The sequence below is a fragment of the Neoarius graeffei genome, chromosome 19 (genome assembly GCF_027579695.1).
Source record: "Neoarius graeffei isolate fNeoGra1 chromosome 19, fNeoGra1.pri, whole genome shotgun sequence".
In the NCBI taxonomy this organism is placed as follows: domain Eukaryota; kingdom Metazoa; phylum Chordata; class Actinopteri; order Siluriformes; family Ariidae; genus Neoarius; species Neoarius graeffei.
The window spans coordinates 44,140,639-44,156,127 of NC_083587.1; the positions used below are offsets into that span (position 1 = coordinate 44,140,639).

The 15,489-nt window shown below is 40.7% G+C and overlaps 1 protein-coding gene across 1 annotated transcript; it reads right to left on the bottom strand.

Annotated features, from left to right (window-relative positions):
- Window positions 1-1,055: 1,055 nt before the first annotated feature.
- LOC132867941 (hyaluronidase-5-like) lies at window positions 1,056-5,776 on the bottom strand. Its single transcript, XM_060900913.1, has 3 exons — window positions 4,844-5,776; window positions 2,976-3,065; window positions 1,056-1,441 (listed from the first exon to the last, which is right to left on the bottom strand). The coding sequence occupies exons 1-3, from the start codon at window positions 5,774-5,776 to the stop codon at window positions 1,106-1,108; spliced, it is 1,359 nt and encodes a 452-aa protein (XP_060756896.1). The 3' UTR covers window positions 1,056-1,105.
- Between the last annotated feature and the right edge of the window lie 9,713 nt (window positions 5,777-15,489).

The window sequence follows — 15,489 nt, forward strand, 5'->3', positions numbered from 1 at the left end:
ACCTTCACCAATAGTGCCTTTCTGCTGCACCAACAGACCTGCCCGGACTTTCTCCCGATTTTTGTGGGCACAGACAGGTTCACTTGAGAGAGAGGGGGAGTTAGCGGCAGCACAGACATGGAAGGAAAAAGGGGTGATGAGACACAAGGTCAGACATGAGCATGTGGAGCGGGTATTGTGGGAATTGGCCCCCATCTCCATGAGGCTGGGGTACTGGAGGGGCAAGGAGAGAGAGAGAGAGAGAGAGAGAGAGAGGAAGAGAAGCTTCATGGTCAAGGTAAGCCTGTAGATGGCAGTAATGCAACACTGTGGATGCCAGCTGCTGTAAAACCCAAAAGAAGAAGAAGGTAAACCTGTGCATGTGCACACAGACTTCCTCTGTCTGCTTGACTGTGTGAAGCGAGCGATTTCATGCATATTTGTGGCAGTGGGGTCGTGGCCGAGTGTCAGTCTGTGAATGGAGGGCGGAGTCAGGGAAGGTGAGTGGTCGTGTCACTACACCTGTTGTCAATTAACATGTGTTTGTGTGTGTCCTCCAGTGACCGCGCCCTATAAAAGGAGAGTGAGAAGGGGAGGTCAGCGCTGAGTGCTTGCTAGTAGCCTGTGTGTGTATGTCTGTGAGAGAGTCTGAGTTGTGTGCTGAAAAGCAGCAATAAAGAAAATAATTAAGTCGCAAACAACCGCCTGCCATGCTTCTGTGCTCCACCCACATCAGGGTCTTTCTACAATATTATTTGCTAAGGAATCCCCTCAAATTAAATAACTTCCCAGCCACAGAATGGCCTGGCATTTTGTGAGATATAGATATAGAATAACCATACATCACAATGACCTACATACATAGATCACATACATAGAGATATAGAAATAACCATACATCACAATGACCAAATTTCAACAGGAACTAAATTTCACAGATTTTATGAAATCGAAAGGCTGTCTAGCTTTAAGCTTTATTATATAAGCATGAACTGAAATATAAGAAAGCTGCATTACACTGATTTGAAATAAGCTTCATGATTAAAAAAAGCAATAGAATTATATGTATGTATTCATTGTAGCATAATTTTACAGTAAGGTATCCAGGTAGCAAGAAGACTTAAAATCACACTTGAATAACTACTGGAGTCTTAGGCACTGAAATGGATGTACTGGCAGAACACACTTGACCGACATAACACTGACAGGTAAATCTGTTTACAAAGACATTAAGATCACTTTGGGAAGGCACACCAACAGCCACATATTTGCCATCACGCTGTTGAATGCTGAAGTTATTTGGGTTCAGGTACAGGTAGTCAGCTGAATCGGGGTTCTGGCGAACACAGCGACCGTTGCTTTGGCACAGGGTCTGACTGCAGAGTTTTGCAGCTGCAGTTACGTTGGCCACATAAGGGTTCAGCGTAGAGGGCAGATAAGCAGCCAGTGCTTCGCATGAGGACTGAAAGGGAGAGGAGAAACAATAAATCAAATATAGCAACTGTCTAATGGGAACATTTTTAGTTTAAGCTGCTCCTGGCTTGATTGATTGATTGATTGATTGATTGATTGATTGATTGATTGATTGATTGATTGATTGATTGATTGATTGATTGATTGATTTTTTGGGGGGGGTTGTTTTGTTTTTTACAATGTCACAAAATTGTGCAATGGTAAGGGCATAGGATTAAATTGTAAGAGTCCCATTACATGAAAAAAATAACTGAAAACTTCATGGTATACATGTTAAATTTAAAAATGTCCATGCCACTTAACTACACAAAGCAGAATGTATGGTTTTCATTATAAATACAAATAAAAACAAACAAAGAAACAAATAAATAACTCTTGCATTAGACTGATTCATTTTTTTTTTACATAGGAATCTACTCATCTGATGAAAACCACTCAGATATAAAAGAGTATCACGTCTTTTCCAGAATCCCCGCTGAATTCTGCTTCCCAGAACACACTGCAGCCTACAAACATGGCCACCACAGACTACAACTCCCAGCAAACACACTGACTTTCATGTTCACAGTCACCTATTTACTGACTGCATTCACCTGGACTCAATCACCACCACAACTTATACAAGAACACTCGCAACACAAGGACATTTAGGAAGTAACGCTCAGTGTATCATTCATTGACCTTACCAAAGCTTATTCCTGTCTTTGCCGTCTTTTTTATTTTTATTTATTTATTTATTCTGGTTCCTGGGTTTCCTGATTTCTGATACTGCCCACTTTTTGTTGCTTGCTGATCGCATAACTCTCTGACTGTTTTTTGCATCATGTTTTTGGATCTTTTTGCCAGTGTATTTTAATAAACATCCCAACTGCATTTGACGGTCACCATGAATTTTATTATCTTAGTAAGTTTAATTTTTATTGGTGTCCCTAAAAAATTCTCATTAAAATCAGAATAAAATAGAAGCAATTTAAAAATAAAATTCAAAATTATTTTTCTGACTTCAAGCAAATATACTTCTGAAATATTTGAAATGATATTTGACTCTTACCTTAAACAGAAAGCTCAAAACCAAGCATTTTATTTTAGCATTGAATCAATTTACATTTGATTGATTCATTCATACTTTCTTTTAATAATTTAATGATGTGTACTCTTTTGTTATTTGCCTTTTGTTTATTAATAGTAAAAAAAAAACTTGATACTGTACTCGTTCCTTGTGATATTTGGGTGGAAAAAATAGGTAATCAGATCCCAAAAGAAATAATTTTGGGATCTAATCTCAGGAAAGCACCTATAGAATTGTTATTTTTTATCATGTTTTCACTTTTGAACATACCTGAAATAAATTTGAGCTGGACTTGAAACGAATGACGTATTCCATAACAGTAACAGATTAATATAAATATAATGAATATTTAAAAAAAAAAATTCAGTTGAAATTTGCCCAGAAGATCAGATATTGGTCAGACATAAATTAGAATAGATATAGTGCATTTTAAACATATTTGATATTTGCATACATTGCTGTTGTAGTCAGCACTTGCACCCCAGAGCACTGCACCTGATGCACCTAAAGCTGCGCTCTCTCCAATAGTATGGACTAGATCTGCCTGAGAAGAAGCAAACATATAAAGAGATCAATAATAAACCAGATTCTAATGTCTTCAGCAGAACTTTTCAATATTTCACGTATTTACACTAAAGGTAACAAAATCTCCAAAGTGAAAAATCTATTTGGCTGTATGTACAGTACCAGTCAAAAGTCTAGACACACCTTTTACAACCCCAATTCCAAAAAAGTTGGGACACTGTATAAAACATAAATAAAAACAGAATGTAAAGATTTGCAATACTGGAAACCCTATATTTCATTGAAAATAGTACAAAGACAACAGATCAAATTTTGAAACTGAGAAATTTTATTGTGTTTTAAAAAATATATATGCTCATTTTGAATTTGATGTCAGCAACATGTTTCAGAAAAGTTGGGACGGGGCAACAAAAGACTGAAAAAGTTGTGTTGTGCTAAAAAAAACAAACAAACCCTAATTTGGTTAATTGGCAACAGGTCAGTAAGATAATTGGGTATAAAAAGAGCATCCCAGGGAGGTGGAGTCTCTCAGAAGTAAAGATGGGGAGGGGTTCACCGGTCTGTGAAAAACTGAGTGGCCAAACAGTGCAACAATTTAAGAATAACGTTCCTCAAAGTAAAACTGCAAAGAATTTGGGGATCACATCATCTATGGTCCATAATACCATTAAAAGATTCAGAGAATCTGGAGAAATCTCTGTATGCAAGAGACAAGGCTGAAAACTGACATTGGATGCCTACAGTATGATCTTCAGGCCCTCAAGAGACACTGCTTTAAAAGCAGACACATCTCTGTAGTGGAAATCACTGTATGGGCTCAGAAACACTTCAGAAAACCATTGTCTGTGAAAACCGTTCATTACTGCATCCACAAATGCAAGTTAAAGCCAGATATAAACAATATCCAGAAACACTGCCATCTTCTCTGGGCCCGAGCTCTTTTACGATGGACTGAGATGAAGTGGAAAACTGTCCCGAGGTCTGAAGAATCAAAAGTAAAAATTCTTTTTAGAAATCCTGGACAGCACGCCCTCCAGGCTAAAGAGGAGAGGGACCATCCGGCTTGTTATCAGTGCACAGTTCAAAAGCCAGCATCTGTGATGGTATGAGGGTGCATTAGTGCACATGACATGGGTAGCTTGTACATCTGGGAAGGCATCATTAATGCTGAATGATATAAACACGTTTCAGAGCAATATGCTGCCATCCAGACAAAATCTTTTTCAGGGAAGGCCTTCCTTCTTTCAGCAAGACAATGCCGAACTGCTTTGTGCACATATTAAAACTGCATGGCTCTGTAGTAAGAGTCCAGGGGTTAAACTGGCCTGCCTGCAGTCCAGACCTGTCCCATTTAAAACATTTGGCGCATTATGAAGCACAAAATATGACAAAGGAGACCCCAAACTGTTGAGCAACTGAAATTGTATATCAGGCAAGAATGGGACAACATTTCTCTTTCAAAACTACAGCAACTGGTCTCTTCAGTTCCCCAATGTTTACAGAGTGTTGTTAAAAGTAGAGGTGATGCAACACAGCGGTAAACACGCCCCTGTCCCAGCTTTTTTGAAACATGTTGCTGACATCAAATTAAAAATTAGCATATATTTTTCAAAAAACAATAAAATTGCTCAGTATCAAAATTTGATATTTTGCCTTTGTACTACTTTCAATGATATATAGGGTTTCCATGTTTTGCAAATTATCACATTGTTTTTATTTACAGTTTACACAGTGTCCCAACTTTTTTGGAATTATCTGCCATAATGAACACTGGCTTATTTGTTGCAAAGATCTCACCTCACTCAGAAATATTTTGTTCTGATCACGGAAGACAGGACGTAAGTAAACATAAATTGGTGCAGTGTAGAGAGACTTTGGAAGAGCAGACACCCTCACAGCTTCATTTACAATACCCCGGACAAACAGAGCTGCTTCAGGTTGTTCCCTCAAGCCAACCTTCAAATATGCTGAGGGATATAAAGCTGTACTGGACTCCCACAGCCAAAGGAGCTCGTTGTTGCGGCTTTTCTCAATCGCCGGGCAATCACCTGTGTAGCCTGGTTCATCCCAACCATAGTTGTAGCAATCTGGAAATAGGTAGAAGCCCCAGAGGTAATTTGGACGCAGTTTGATTCCCAGCTGCATGGTTTTCTCCATGTACGCCTGAGCTGCATTCTGAAATTGCTGCATAGCAACAGAAGCAGCCTCACTGGAGGACAGAAGTGGATTAGTTTCCTCTGCATACTGAATGGAAAGCTTCCGATAAATATTTTTGGAATCCCAATTCCTGGCCCACAGTGGCCGCCATTGCTCCCAGTCAATCACAGACAATCCTGGGGTGATATCAGGAATATCCTGGATGATATCATAATAGGCTTTCACAAGACTGGCTGTCAGGTTTCCTTTTTGTGGAATGCCACCATTAAACTGCCTCCCTGAACTAGGCTCTGTGTATGGATATAGTCCAAGCCGATTGGAATAGAAGAGGAAAAGAAACTGATTAGGTTTATTGGCTGGTGTGGTCACTGCTTGAAAACTAGAAAAGTCCAATGGAATCTCGAGGTTTTGGCACACATGCGTAGGTGCATTCCATATGACTGCAAAAGGTGTATCCTTAAAGATTGGAGCAGCTGTGAAGGGAAGCGACAAGGCAGTGCCGAGGTAGAGGTTGACAGAAAGTGTTAAAATAAGCAGGTAAGAGCGATGTCCTCTCTCATTGGGATGACACATTGTCACACCCTAAAACCAATGAATAGCAACATACAATACATAGGGATTAAAACAACAAAAATTCAAAATTAGTGTCAATTTTATTCATAATAATAATAATAATAATAATAATAATAATAATAATAATAATAAGCATACCACTGAATATTTTCTAAGCTGAATAAGGCTGAATAAAGCTGTGAGCCATTTCAGTGCAAGACTTGCGGCATTATATATACATTCCAACATCTTATCAAAGATTGTTAAATTTGTTTTTATGATAATACTTTGGTGTGTGTGTGTGTGTGTGTGTGTGTGTGTGTGTGTGTGTTGTGTGTGTGTGTGTGTGTGAGAGAGAGAGAGGGATCGAGATCATGTGATCATGAATATGTTTGCTTTACATTGATTTACATACTTTTTAATATTTAACATTTAGTAATGAACACAATTAACATTCATCTTTAGTAGCCACTTTATCCTGGTTAAAGCAATAACACTGGCTGAAAGACAGCAATACACCCTGGATGGGACACCAGTGCATTGCAGGGCATCATGTACAGTATACTGTACATATTCACACACTCATTTACACCACTTAAACTGAAAGAAAAGAAAAGAATATGTGTATGGTCACATTAAGAGAACATGTTTATGTATGGTTTACAAAAAACCTTACATTTCTCATTAAAATGTGATTTCATGTGTATACTAAATTTAATTGACATGAGTATCCAATCTACTAATTTGAATTATGCAGAGTGAGTATGATCAATTCAGGTAATAATAACATGAACCATTTACATTAAAAAAAATCTTGTGAGGATGTTGGTGCTGACAGGAAAAAATGACTATAGTATTAAATTCATGTGATTAACTCATGTGTGGCAAAAGAGTGCATGTTTTTGGGATGTGAGAGGAAACCAGATAACCCAGAATGAAACTCACTTGGACTCTAGAATAACATGAAAAATTCCACACAGACAGCAACCTGAACTCAGGATTAAATCAGAGACCTTGGCAGTATGATGCAGCAATGCTACCCACTGCATCACCATGCTCCCCACAGCTAATTTACTTGTTCCATATTCTGAAGTTTCCATTGGGCTTAACTTCTTATCATCAAGCTGACCTTCATTCTCCATTAGTACAAAGGGAAACACGGAAAACTTGCAATCTTGATGAATGACTTTATTCTCTAAAACACATTACCCAGACTGTAATCTGTGTTTTGTTTAATGATTAAAAGCTTTAAAGTTGCACCTTCAGAAATCAGTGCTGTGAACCAAAAGTAGCAAAGGAGCTGGATAACCTGGAAGGTTGTTATGTGGGTGGATATGTAGATGCTCCAAGCAAGGCTGACCTTCCTTATGATGGCTATGTATGATGTCTTTCCCAGTCTCTGGACCCTGCACCTCTGGTATGGCTCAGAGGAGACCTGGCAACTCTGTGACTCCCAGAACCTGAGCTTGCAGCTCATCCTTTTTGGCTACAAGACAGCAAAGACACAGGGCCGGTACAGATGGTGCCATGACCGGACACAGCTTAAGCTAGCCAAAATCCTGGACGCATGCAAGCTGAACGCAAACAGGGTCAGCCTGGTTATCACATCACATCACAGTGGCTGATCCAGTTTGCCAGGCAAGGGGGCAAGGTTCAGAGCAACAGCACAAAGAAGTGATCCCTGCTGTCACTCAGAGGTGAGTGGAACATGAGCGCTAACCTCGACCACCAGCTGAAGTTCTCACAAGAGATCATGACAACATCCCTATGACCAGATATCATGCTCTGGTCCACTTCTACTAGGATGGTTATTATAGGGTGACCAGATTTCCCTAGTCTGAAACCGGGACACTTTTGCGCGTGACCATGCTCGTGCACGCACACCTTTTTTTACATAAACGTGACACTCAGAGAGGTGCTCTTATCATTTTGTTGAAGCTCACATTTATCAACATCTCACATGAAATAAAACAAACAGGCATTTTGTTATCTAGTAGCATAGTGGTATACAGATCAGTTAAATTATGGTCAGACAACAGATTTTGTAATGGCTGAGAACAGGCCAGGCTATGTCCATAGGCCAAATTTAAACTGATTTATTTCACCTGTTTGTGAGAAAACCAAGAAGATGCATATGCACATGTAGGCTATATCTCTAAAATTGTATGCACTATAGCATGAACTTAAAAAGTAGATATGTGACCTCAACATAGCCTAGGTCAGAATCAACCTTACTAACCATTCCCCACAACTGAATGAATAAAGCAAGAAGATGTGTACAAAAGTGAACACTTTAATGGAAGGTGCAACAACAAGCTGTTCAACACAGCAATATGGCCAAACTGTCAGAATGGTATGTTAAACAGAAATAAAAAAAGAGACAAGTGATTTGAGAATATATACGGAAGCCGAGAGAGGCCCTTCATATAATCCTTTTTTTTTATTCACCTTGTTATCCCGAGATAACGACATAATTAATTCAGGATCTCGAGAAAACAACACAACTAATTTGAGATCTCGAGAAAACAAAACCATTATTCCGAGATCTCGAGTAAACAGCTGAGAAATGGTTCATTCAGGTGCGCCAAGAGACTTGTGATATGCTGACTTTGGGGCTATTTCTCATTCTGTATAGACGCAACTTTGGTCATTAGAATTTCTGGAATAATCGATCACCTAATAAGGCAATATTTTGATCAGGGGTTGACACAGGGAGAGATTGCATTAAGTCTTTTAATAAGGGATAATTTCAAAATTAGTCCGTGCCACCTCCGTAGAAGACTGGCCCGGCTTCGTCTCTACCGACGGAGATACAGTGATCCAGCTGAGATCATGAAATAATTGTTTTGTTTTCTCGAGATCTCGGAATAACGGTTTTGTTTTCTCGAGATCTCGGAATAACGGTTTTGTTTTCTCGAGATCCTGAATTAATTATGTCGTTATCTCGGGATAACAAGGTGAATAAAAAAAAAATTATATGAAGGGCCTCTCGCGGCTTCCATAAATATACACTCAAACAAAACAGCAATAAAGGAGGAGAGGGGCGACAGCCCGAGGAAAGCCCCCAGAGGAGCGCACAGCATTTGCAGCATAGGCTACCCAACTCAGTACAAGAACAAAACACTTACAGTGTGTGCAGTAGGCTTCGTGCGCATTGTTCTGCACCTCTCGGAGGAAGGGGTAGGTGCCCTGTAAATCTTTGGAAAAGGTACATTTTCTTTTCGGCATAATTGCTGCGGCATTACTGCTGCTAGCTGCTAGACAAAGAACATTCGAGCCAGTTAATGTTTATTTTATTGTTGCATGGCAACACGTTCTGTTGTCTGGAATAATGTGGCTAAATACACACCCATGCCACAGAGCCAGGGGGCAGTAACCAGGAAAGTTTGCGATTCCTGTCAATTCATCAAAATAGTAAATGCAGACATTTCTCCGCTAATGATTCCCACGCTGCTCAGTCGCAAACGTCGCGAGTGGCGAAAACCGGGACATATCCGTGTCCCGACAGACTTTTGTCGGGACTCGGGACACACAACCCCAAATCGGGACTGTCCCGGTAAAACCGGGACGTCTGGTCACCCTAGGTTATTATGATGGAATTGACTGTTCCCTGGGAAAAGGAAATGGAGGCTGTCATCAAGAGAAAAGGAATGGTACACAGAACTGTCAGTTGTATGCTCACAAGCAGGGCATTCACTTATCCAGTGGAAAAGATATGCAGAGGCTACACTGCAACATCCACACAGCAGTTCCTGAAGTCTTTTAGGATCACAGGGTCCAAGTTGAGGAATGCTCTCAAAGACCTGGCAGAGGAAGCAGAACAAGGGAGTTTTTGGCTCTGGCTCTGAAGAGAGGACAAGGAGTGGAGAAAGCAAGGATCCTAGAGTTGGCTGCAGGGGATGGTAGGAAGACATCCCTACTAGTGCTCCACAACCTCAAGGGGTTTGATGTTGAAAGAGCCAAAACATCTGATGACCTCAGGAAACATTACTGACTATGTGGCCCAGCAGATCTTAGGATGTAGCTCCGAATCTGTAGTGTGGCAAATCCATATGGAACCAGTAGTTTGTAACAGCCTTCATCACTGGGTTGGCCTGTATGGCTCCAGAAACACCACTGATTAAGTGTACCAGCGCATCTTAGGATGTATGTAGGTGTACATCAAGTCTAGTCATCCTGCTTCTGGCTCTGAAGAAAGGAGAAGGCATGGGGAAAGCAAAAACCCTATGGCTAGCTGCAATTGGGTAGTAGGAAGACATCCTCACCACTGTTCCACCACCTCAAGATGTTCCATGATTAAAGGAACAAAACATCAGTGATGGATGGTTCCCTGCTAAAGACCCTGCAGCAGGCACAATGGCATCTTCAGAGGTGCATCAAGCAGAAATGCCCAGCAACTGGACACAACTGTGCTCACATTCTCAGATGGTTCTATAGGCCTTAACTTTATATTAATTTGATAGAAATCCCGACCAAATTCACTTTTCATTTCTAGATATGCATAATGACTGCTGTGCAAAACACAGCATTTACACTGCAATTTGTTCTGTTTCCTATTATTTGTTCATGTTCAATTACACACTTCCCCTCCTGCTGCAGAAAACAAAGACCTGGCTGATGACCTGAATACCTTCTACTGTAGGTTTGAAGAGAACACATTAACACACCTCACCTATATGTAAATATCTTACATACACATGGACAGCACAGTGAATCAGTGGTTAGCACTGTCGCCTTACAGCAAGAAGGTTCTGGGTTCGAACCTAGACGGGGGCCTTTCTGTGTGGAGTTTGCATGTTCTTCCTGTGTCTGCATGGGTTTCCTCCGGGTGCTCCAGTTTCCCCCACAGTTCAAGTACACGCAGATTAGGTAAAATATCCAGCCACTGGGGTAGCACAAGCCAGTGCATACTTAGTGCTGGTCCCAAGCCTGGAGTGATTGGGGAGGGTTGTGTCAGGAAGGGCATCCGGTGTAAAACCTGTGCCAAATCAAATATGCGGAACAGATCCACTCTGGTGACCCCTAATGGGAGCAGCTGAAAGAAAAAGATCTTATATATAGTCACACTTTTTTTTCCCTCCCTTGTATCGTGAGAGAGAGACACCAACTGCTGGAACCAAATTCCTTGTGTGTGTCAACATACTTGGCCAAAAAACATGATTCTGATTCTGACTTCATATAATTGAGTTCATACTTTTGTTATGTACAGGGAGAAAATAGTGTATAATTTGTTCAAATTAATAACAACCATTTTTCCTGCCTTATATACCCCTCAACACAAAGATCATCCTTGCAGCAATAGTTATTTCCTAACGTAAGCTAAGTTGCACTTGTCAGAAGTTTACATACAACCCCAATTCCAAAAAAGTTGGGATATTGTGTAAACTGTAAATAAAAACAGAATGTGATAATTTGCAAATCATGGAAACCCTATATTTGATTGAAAATAGTACAAAGACAACATATCAAATGTTGAAACTGAGAAATTTTCTTTTTTTGAAAAATATATGCTCATTTTGAATTTGATGTTAGCAACATATTTCAAAAAGTTGGGACAGGAGCAACAAAAGACTGAAAAAGCTTTAAGTTGTCAAGGCCTCTTAACTTCCTGTTAGTGATCATGATTGACTATAGCTGGTAGTTTCTCTGTGCCAACATAAAAAAGGGCTTGTTTGACAGCACTCATTGGATTGACCAACACACAATACAATGGGAAAGTCCAAGGAGCCCAGTATAGCTCTGAGAAAAAGGATCATAGATTTACACTCAGGAATGGCTCTTGGAGCCATTTCTAAATAACTGCAGATTCTCAATTATCAGTTCAAACAATTGTTTATAAGTCCAAGTTATTGGTGGGTTGTGGATGTATGTAAATACAGGAAGGTGTTTATTTACAGGCATGCTATTACAATGCAATATGTGATGCAAATTGAGAGTAACAAAAACAAACGAAACAGAAAGCAGGGTCATTAAACCAGAGTAACATAAACAAGGCTAGGAAACTTGGAAAACTAAATAGTATACTTCACTCTTTGCAAAGCTTTGGGTATTTGCAGAGTCCTTTTATGAGCACTCTGATTGTGCTCTAAACAGCAACGGGTGAAAACCAGTGATAATTTGCCTTAATGGTGCATGCAATATGCTCCATGCGCATGAACGAGAGCAGCCACTCGAGCTGCGCCAGGCTCAAGCATGCGAGGGAGTGACAGTTGGGAGGTGCAACCAATTCACCAAGCCACTTTGCTGGAAGAAGACCCAAACTGTCACTCTCAGCTGAGAGGAAACTGAGAGGAAATATTGTGTTGTGTGTATATTTTTGGCCATGTATATATAATTTTGTCCCTCTGTTGATTTCAGAAAACCCAAAATAACTTCAAACTTGTGCACCAGATTCTTGTTTTTTTTTTCATTAAAGATGTTTGTTGTACAATCATTCTGCCAGAAAAAAAGAACATCTCAAGGAAAATCACTGAAAGCCCAATATTACCATGACCTTTATGTCCCTGATGATATTCTTGTATGTGTATGTACTAACCCCATTTCCAAAAAAGTTGGAATAATTTCCAAAATGCAATAAAAACAAAAACGTGATTTGTTAATTCACGTGAACCTTTATTTAACTGACAAAAGTATAAAGATTTTCAAATGGCTTTACTGACCGAATTAATTGTATTTTGTAAAAATAAACAAAGTTAGAATCTGATGCCTGTAACACACTCAAAAAAGTTGGGACAGAGGCATTATTACCATTGTATTACATCACCTTTCCTTTAATAATACTTTTTCATCATATGGGATCTGAGAATACGAGTTGTTGCAGTTTTGCAATTAGAATTTTTGTCCGTTCTTGATTGATACAAGACTTCAGCTGCTCAACAGCTCGTGGTCACCATTGTCTGATTCCCCTCTTCATGATGCCACATACATTCTCAATAGGAAACTGATCTGGACTGGCAGCAGGCCAGTCAAGCACATGCACTCTGTGTTTATGAAGCCACTCTGTTGTAGCCTATGCAGAATGAGGCCTGACATTGTCCTGCTGAAATAAACATGGACTTCCTGGGAAGAGACGTTGCCTTGATGAATATACCTCTCTCAAATCCCAATATATCAATGGTCACTTCACACACATGCAACTCATCCATGCCATGGGCACTGATGCACCCCATACCATCACAGATGCTGGCTTTTGCACCTTTCTCTGCTAACAAACTGGATGGTCATGTTAAGCTTTGGCACTGAGATCTCAACGTTCAGTTTTCCTGAAAACAAGCTGAAATGTGGACTCATCTGACCACAGCACAGGTTTCCACTGTCTTTCAGTCCATCTGAGATGAGTTTGGGCCCAGAGAAATTGACAGTGTTTCTGCTTAGAATTGATGAATGGCTTCCACCTTGCGTAATACAGTTTCATGTTGCATTTCTGGATGCAGTGGTGAACTGTTAAATGACAATGGTTTACCGAAGTACTCCTGAGCCCATGTGGCTATATTCGTCACATTAGCACGACGGTTTTTCAGGCAGTGTCGTCTGAGGGCTCGAAGGTCACGCACATTCAACAGTGGTTTCTGACCTCTGTTCCCAACTTAGAGTGTGTTTCAGGCATCAAATTCTAACTTTGTTTTGAAAATATTTTCTTTGTTTCTTTTGTCAGTTAAACAACGGTTTAACTGACAGGTTCACACATATTAGCAAATCACATGTTTTTTGCTTTTATTGCATTTTGGAAAATATACCACCTTTTCTGGAAATGGGGTTAGTACACTTCTGACCACAACAGTATTTTAAACCACTGTACACAGCAGAATTATCATATCAGAAATGCTGTCAAATATTATTTGTTAATAATCAACATTCAGACTATGAATCTGAAGCTGAATATGTTCTGCTGAATAAAGCAGTCCATTTCAGTGCAAACTTGCATATATGGTTAGCGCTGTTGGTTTCAGTGATCCTACTGACAGAACCACTCCTCACTCCTCCTACTGTCGCCACTCCTCAAGTGCAAGTTTGATGGCTAAGAATTCACGGTTACCTACATCATAATTGCGTTGTGCAGACGTGAGCTTCTTAGAGAAGTAAGCCACGGGGTGAAGTTTGTGCTTCTCTCCACAACATTGGGACAAGATTCCTTCAACAACTGTGTCAGATGCATCGACTTCCACGATGAAAGGTTTGGTTGGGTCAGGATGCTGCAGAACTGGGACTGAGGTGAACATTTTCTTTAGCTGGTTAAAGGCTTCCTCCACAGAGGGATTCCACTGCAGCCATTTGGGTCCCTTCTTAAGCAAGGCCGTCAGCAGTGCTACAATGGAGCTAAAACCTTGAAAGAAGTGTCAATAGAAATTTGCGAACCCCAAGAAATGCTGAAGTTCTTTGATTGAGGTGGGTACTTGCCAAGACATAACTATGGCTACTTTGGAGGAGTCCATGCTGACTCCTTTAGTACTAATGATGTAGCCTAGGAATGAGATTTGCTTCTTATGGAACTCACACTTTTCGACTTTAACATAGAGGTGGTTCTCCAATAAACGTTGGAGAACTGCTCTGACATGTTCTCAATGGCTTTCTTCATTGGGGGAATATATCAAAATATCATCTATGTATGCTATCATGTAGCGGTCTAGTATGTCCCTCAGCACATCATTGATCAGACATTGGAATACACTGGGAGTTAAAGAAAGGCCATATGGCATTACCCGGTATTCAAAGTGATCAGTGGCGGTGGTAAATGCAGTTTTCCATTCGTCACCCTTCTTGATTCTTATCAAGTTGTATGCGCTGCGCAGGTTGAGCTTGGAGAACACCTTTGCTAAGCGGAGCTGTTCTAGTGCAGACAGAACCAGAGGCAAGGGATACGGATATTTAACTGTGACTTGATTAAGCCCTCTATAATCAATACATGGCCTAAGGCCACCACCTTGCTTCTCAACAAAAAAGAAGCCTGCCGAGGCTGGCAACTTGGAGGGATGGATGTATCCCTGATTGAGGGCCTCCTGAATGTATTCTTCCATAGCTGCATGTTCCTTCTGGGAGAGAGGGTAAATACACCCACGGGGAGGTGACATACCTGGTATAAGGTCGATGGCACAGTCATATGGTCTGTGAGGAGGTAACCCACAAGCTTTCCCCTTGCTAAAAACTTCTTGCAGGTCGAGGTAGCACTCAGGGATGTTCTTGATGGAGTCTGGTTGGGGGCTCTCCACCGATGTGGAAGTGACCCTGAGTTGTGGGTGCACAAGTAGGTGACCATTGCAGAATTTCCTTGCTATGCCAGGAGATCAGAGGATCATAGATGATGGGGAGCAGGTCTTCAGTAGGGTTGCCAGATTGGGATTAATAATTCCAAATAAATGGAGTTATAAAATCTTTCGTGTTTCAATAAATTTGAGTAAACAAATATCTTTTGAATATCTCTTCATACTTAGTCAATAGGTGGCATGGTGGTGTAGTGGTTAGTGCTGTCGCCTCACAGCAAGAAGGTCCGGGTTCGAGCCCCGCGGCCGATGAGGGCCTTTCTGTGTGGAGTTTGCATGTTCTCCCCATGTCCGCATGGGTTTCCTCCGGGTGCTCCGGTTTCCCCCACAGTCCAAAGACATGCAAGTTAGGCTAACTGGTGACTCTAAATTGACCGTAGGTGTGAATGGTTGTTTGTCTACGTGTCAGTCCTGTGATGACCTGGCGACTTGTTCAGGGTGCACCCCGCCTTTCACCTGTAGTCAGCTGGGATAGGC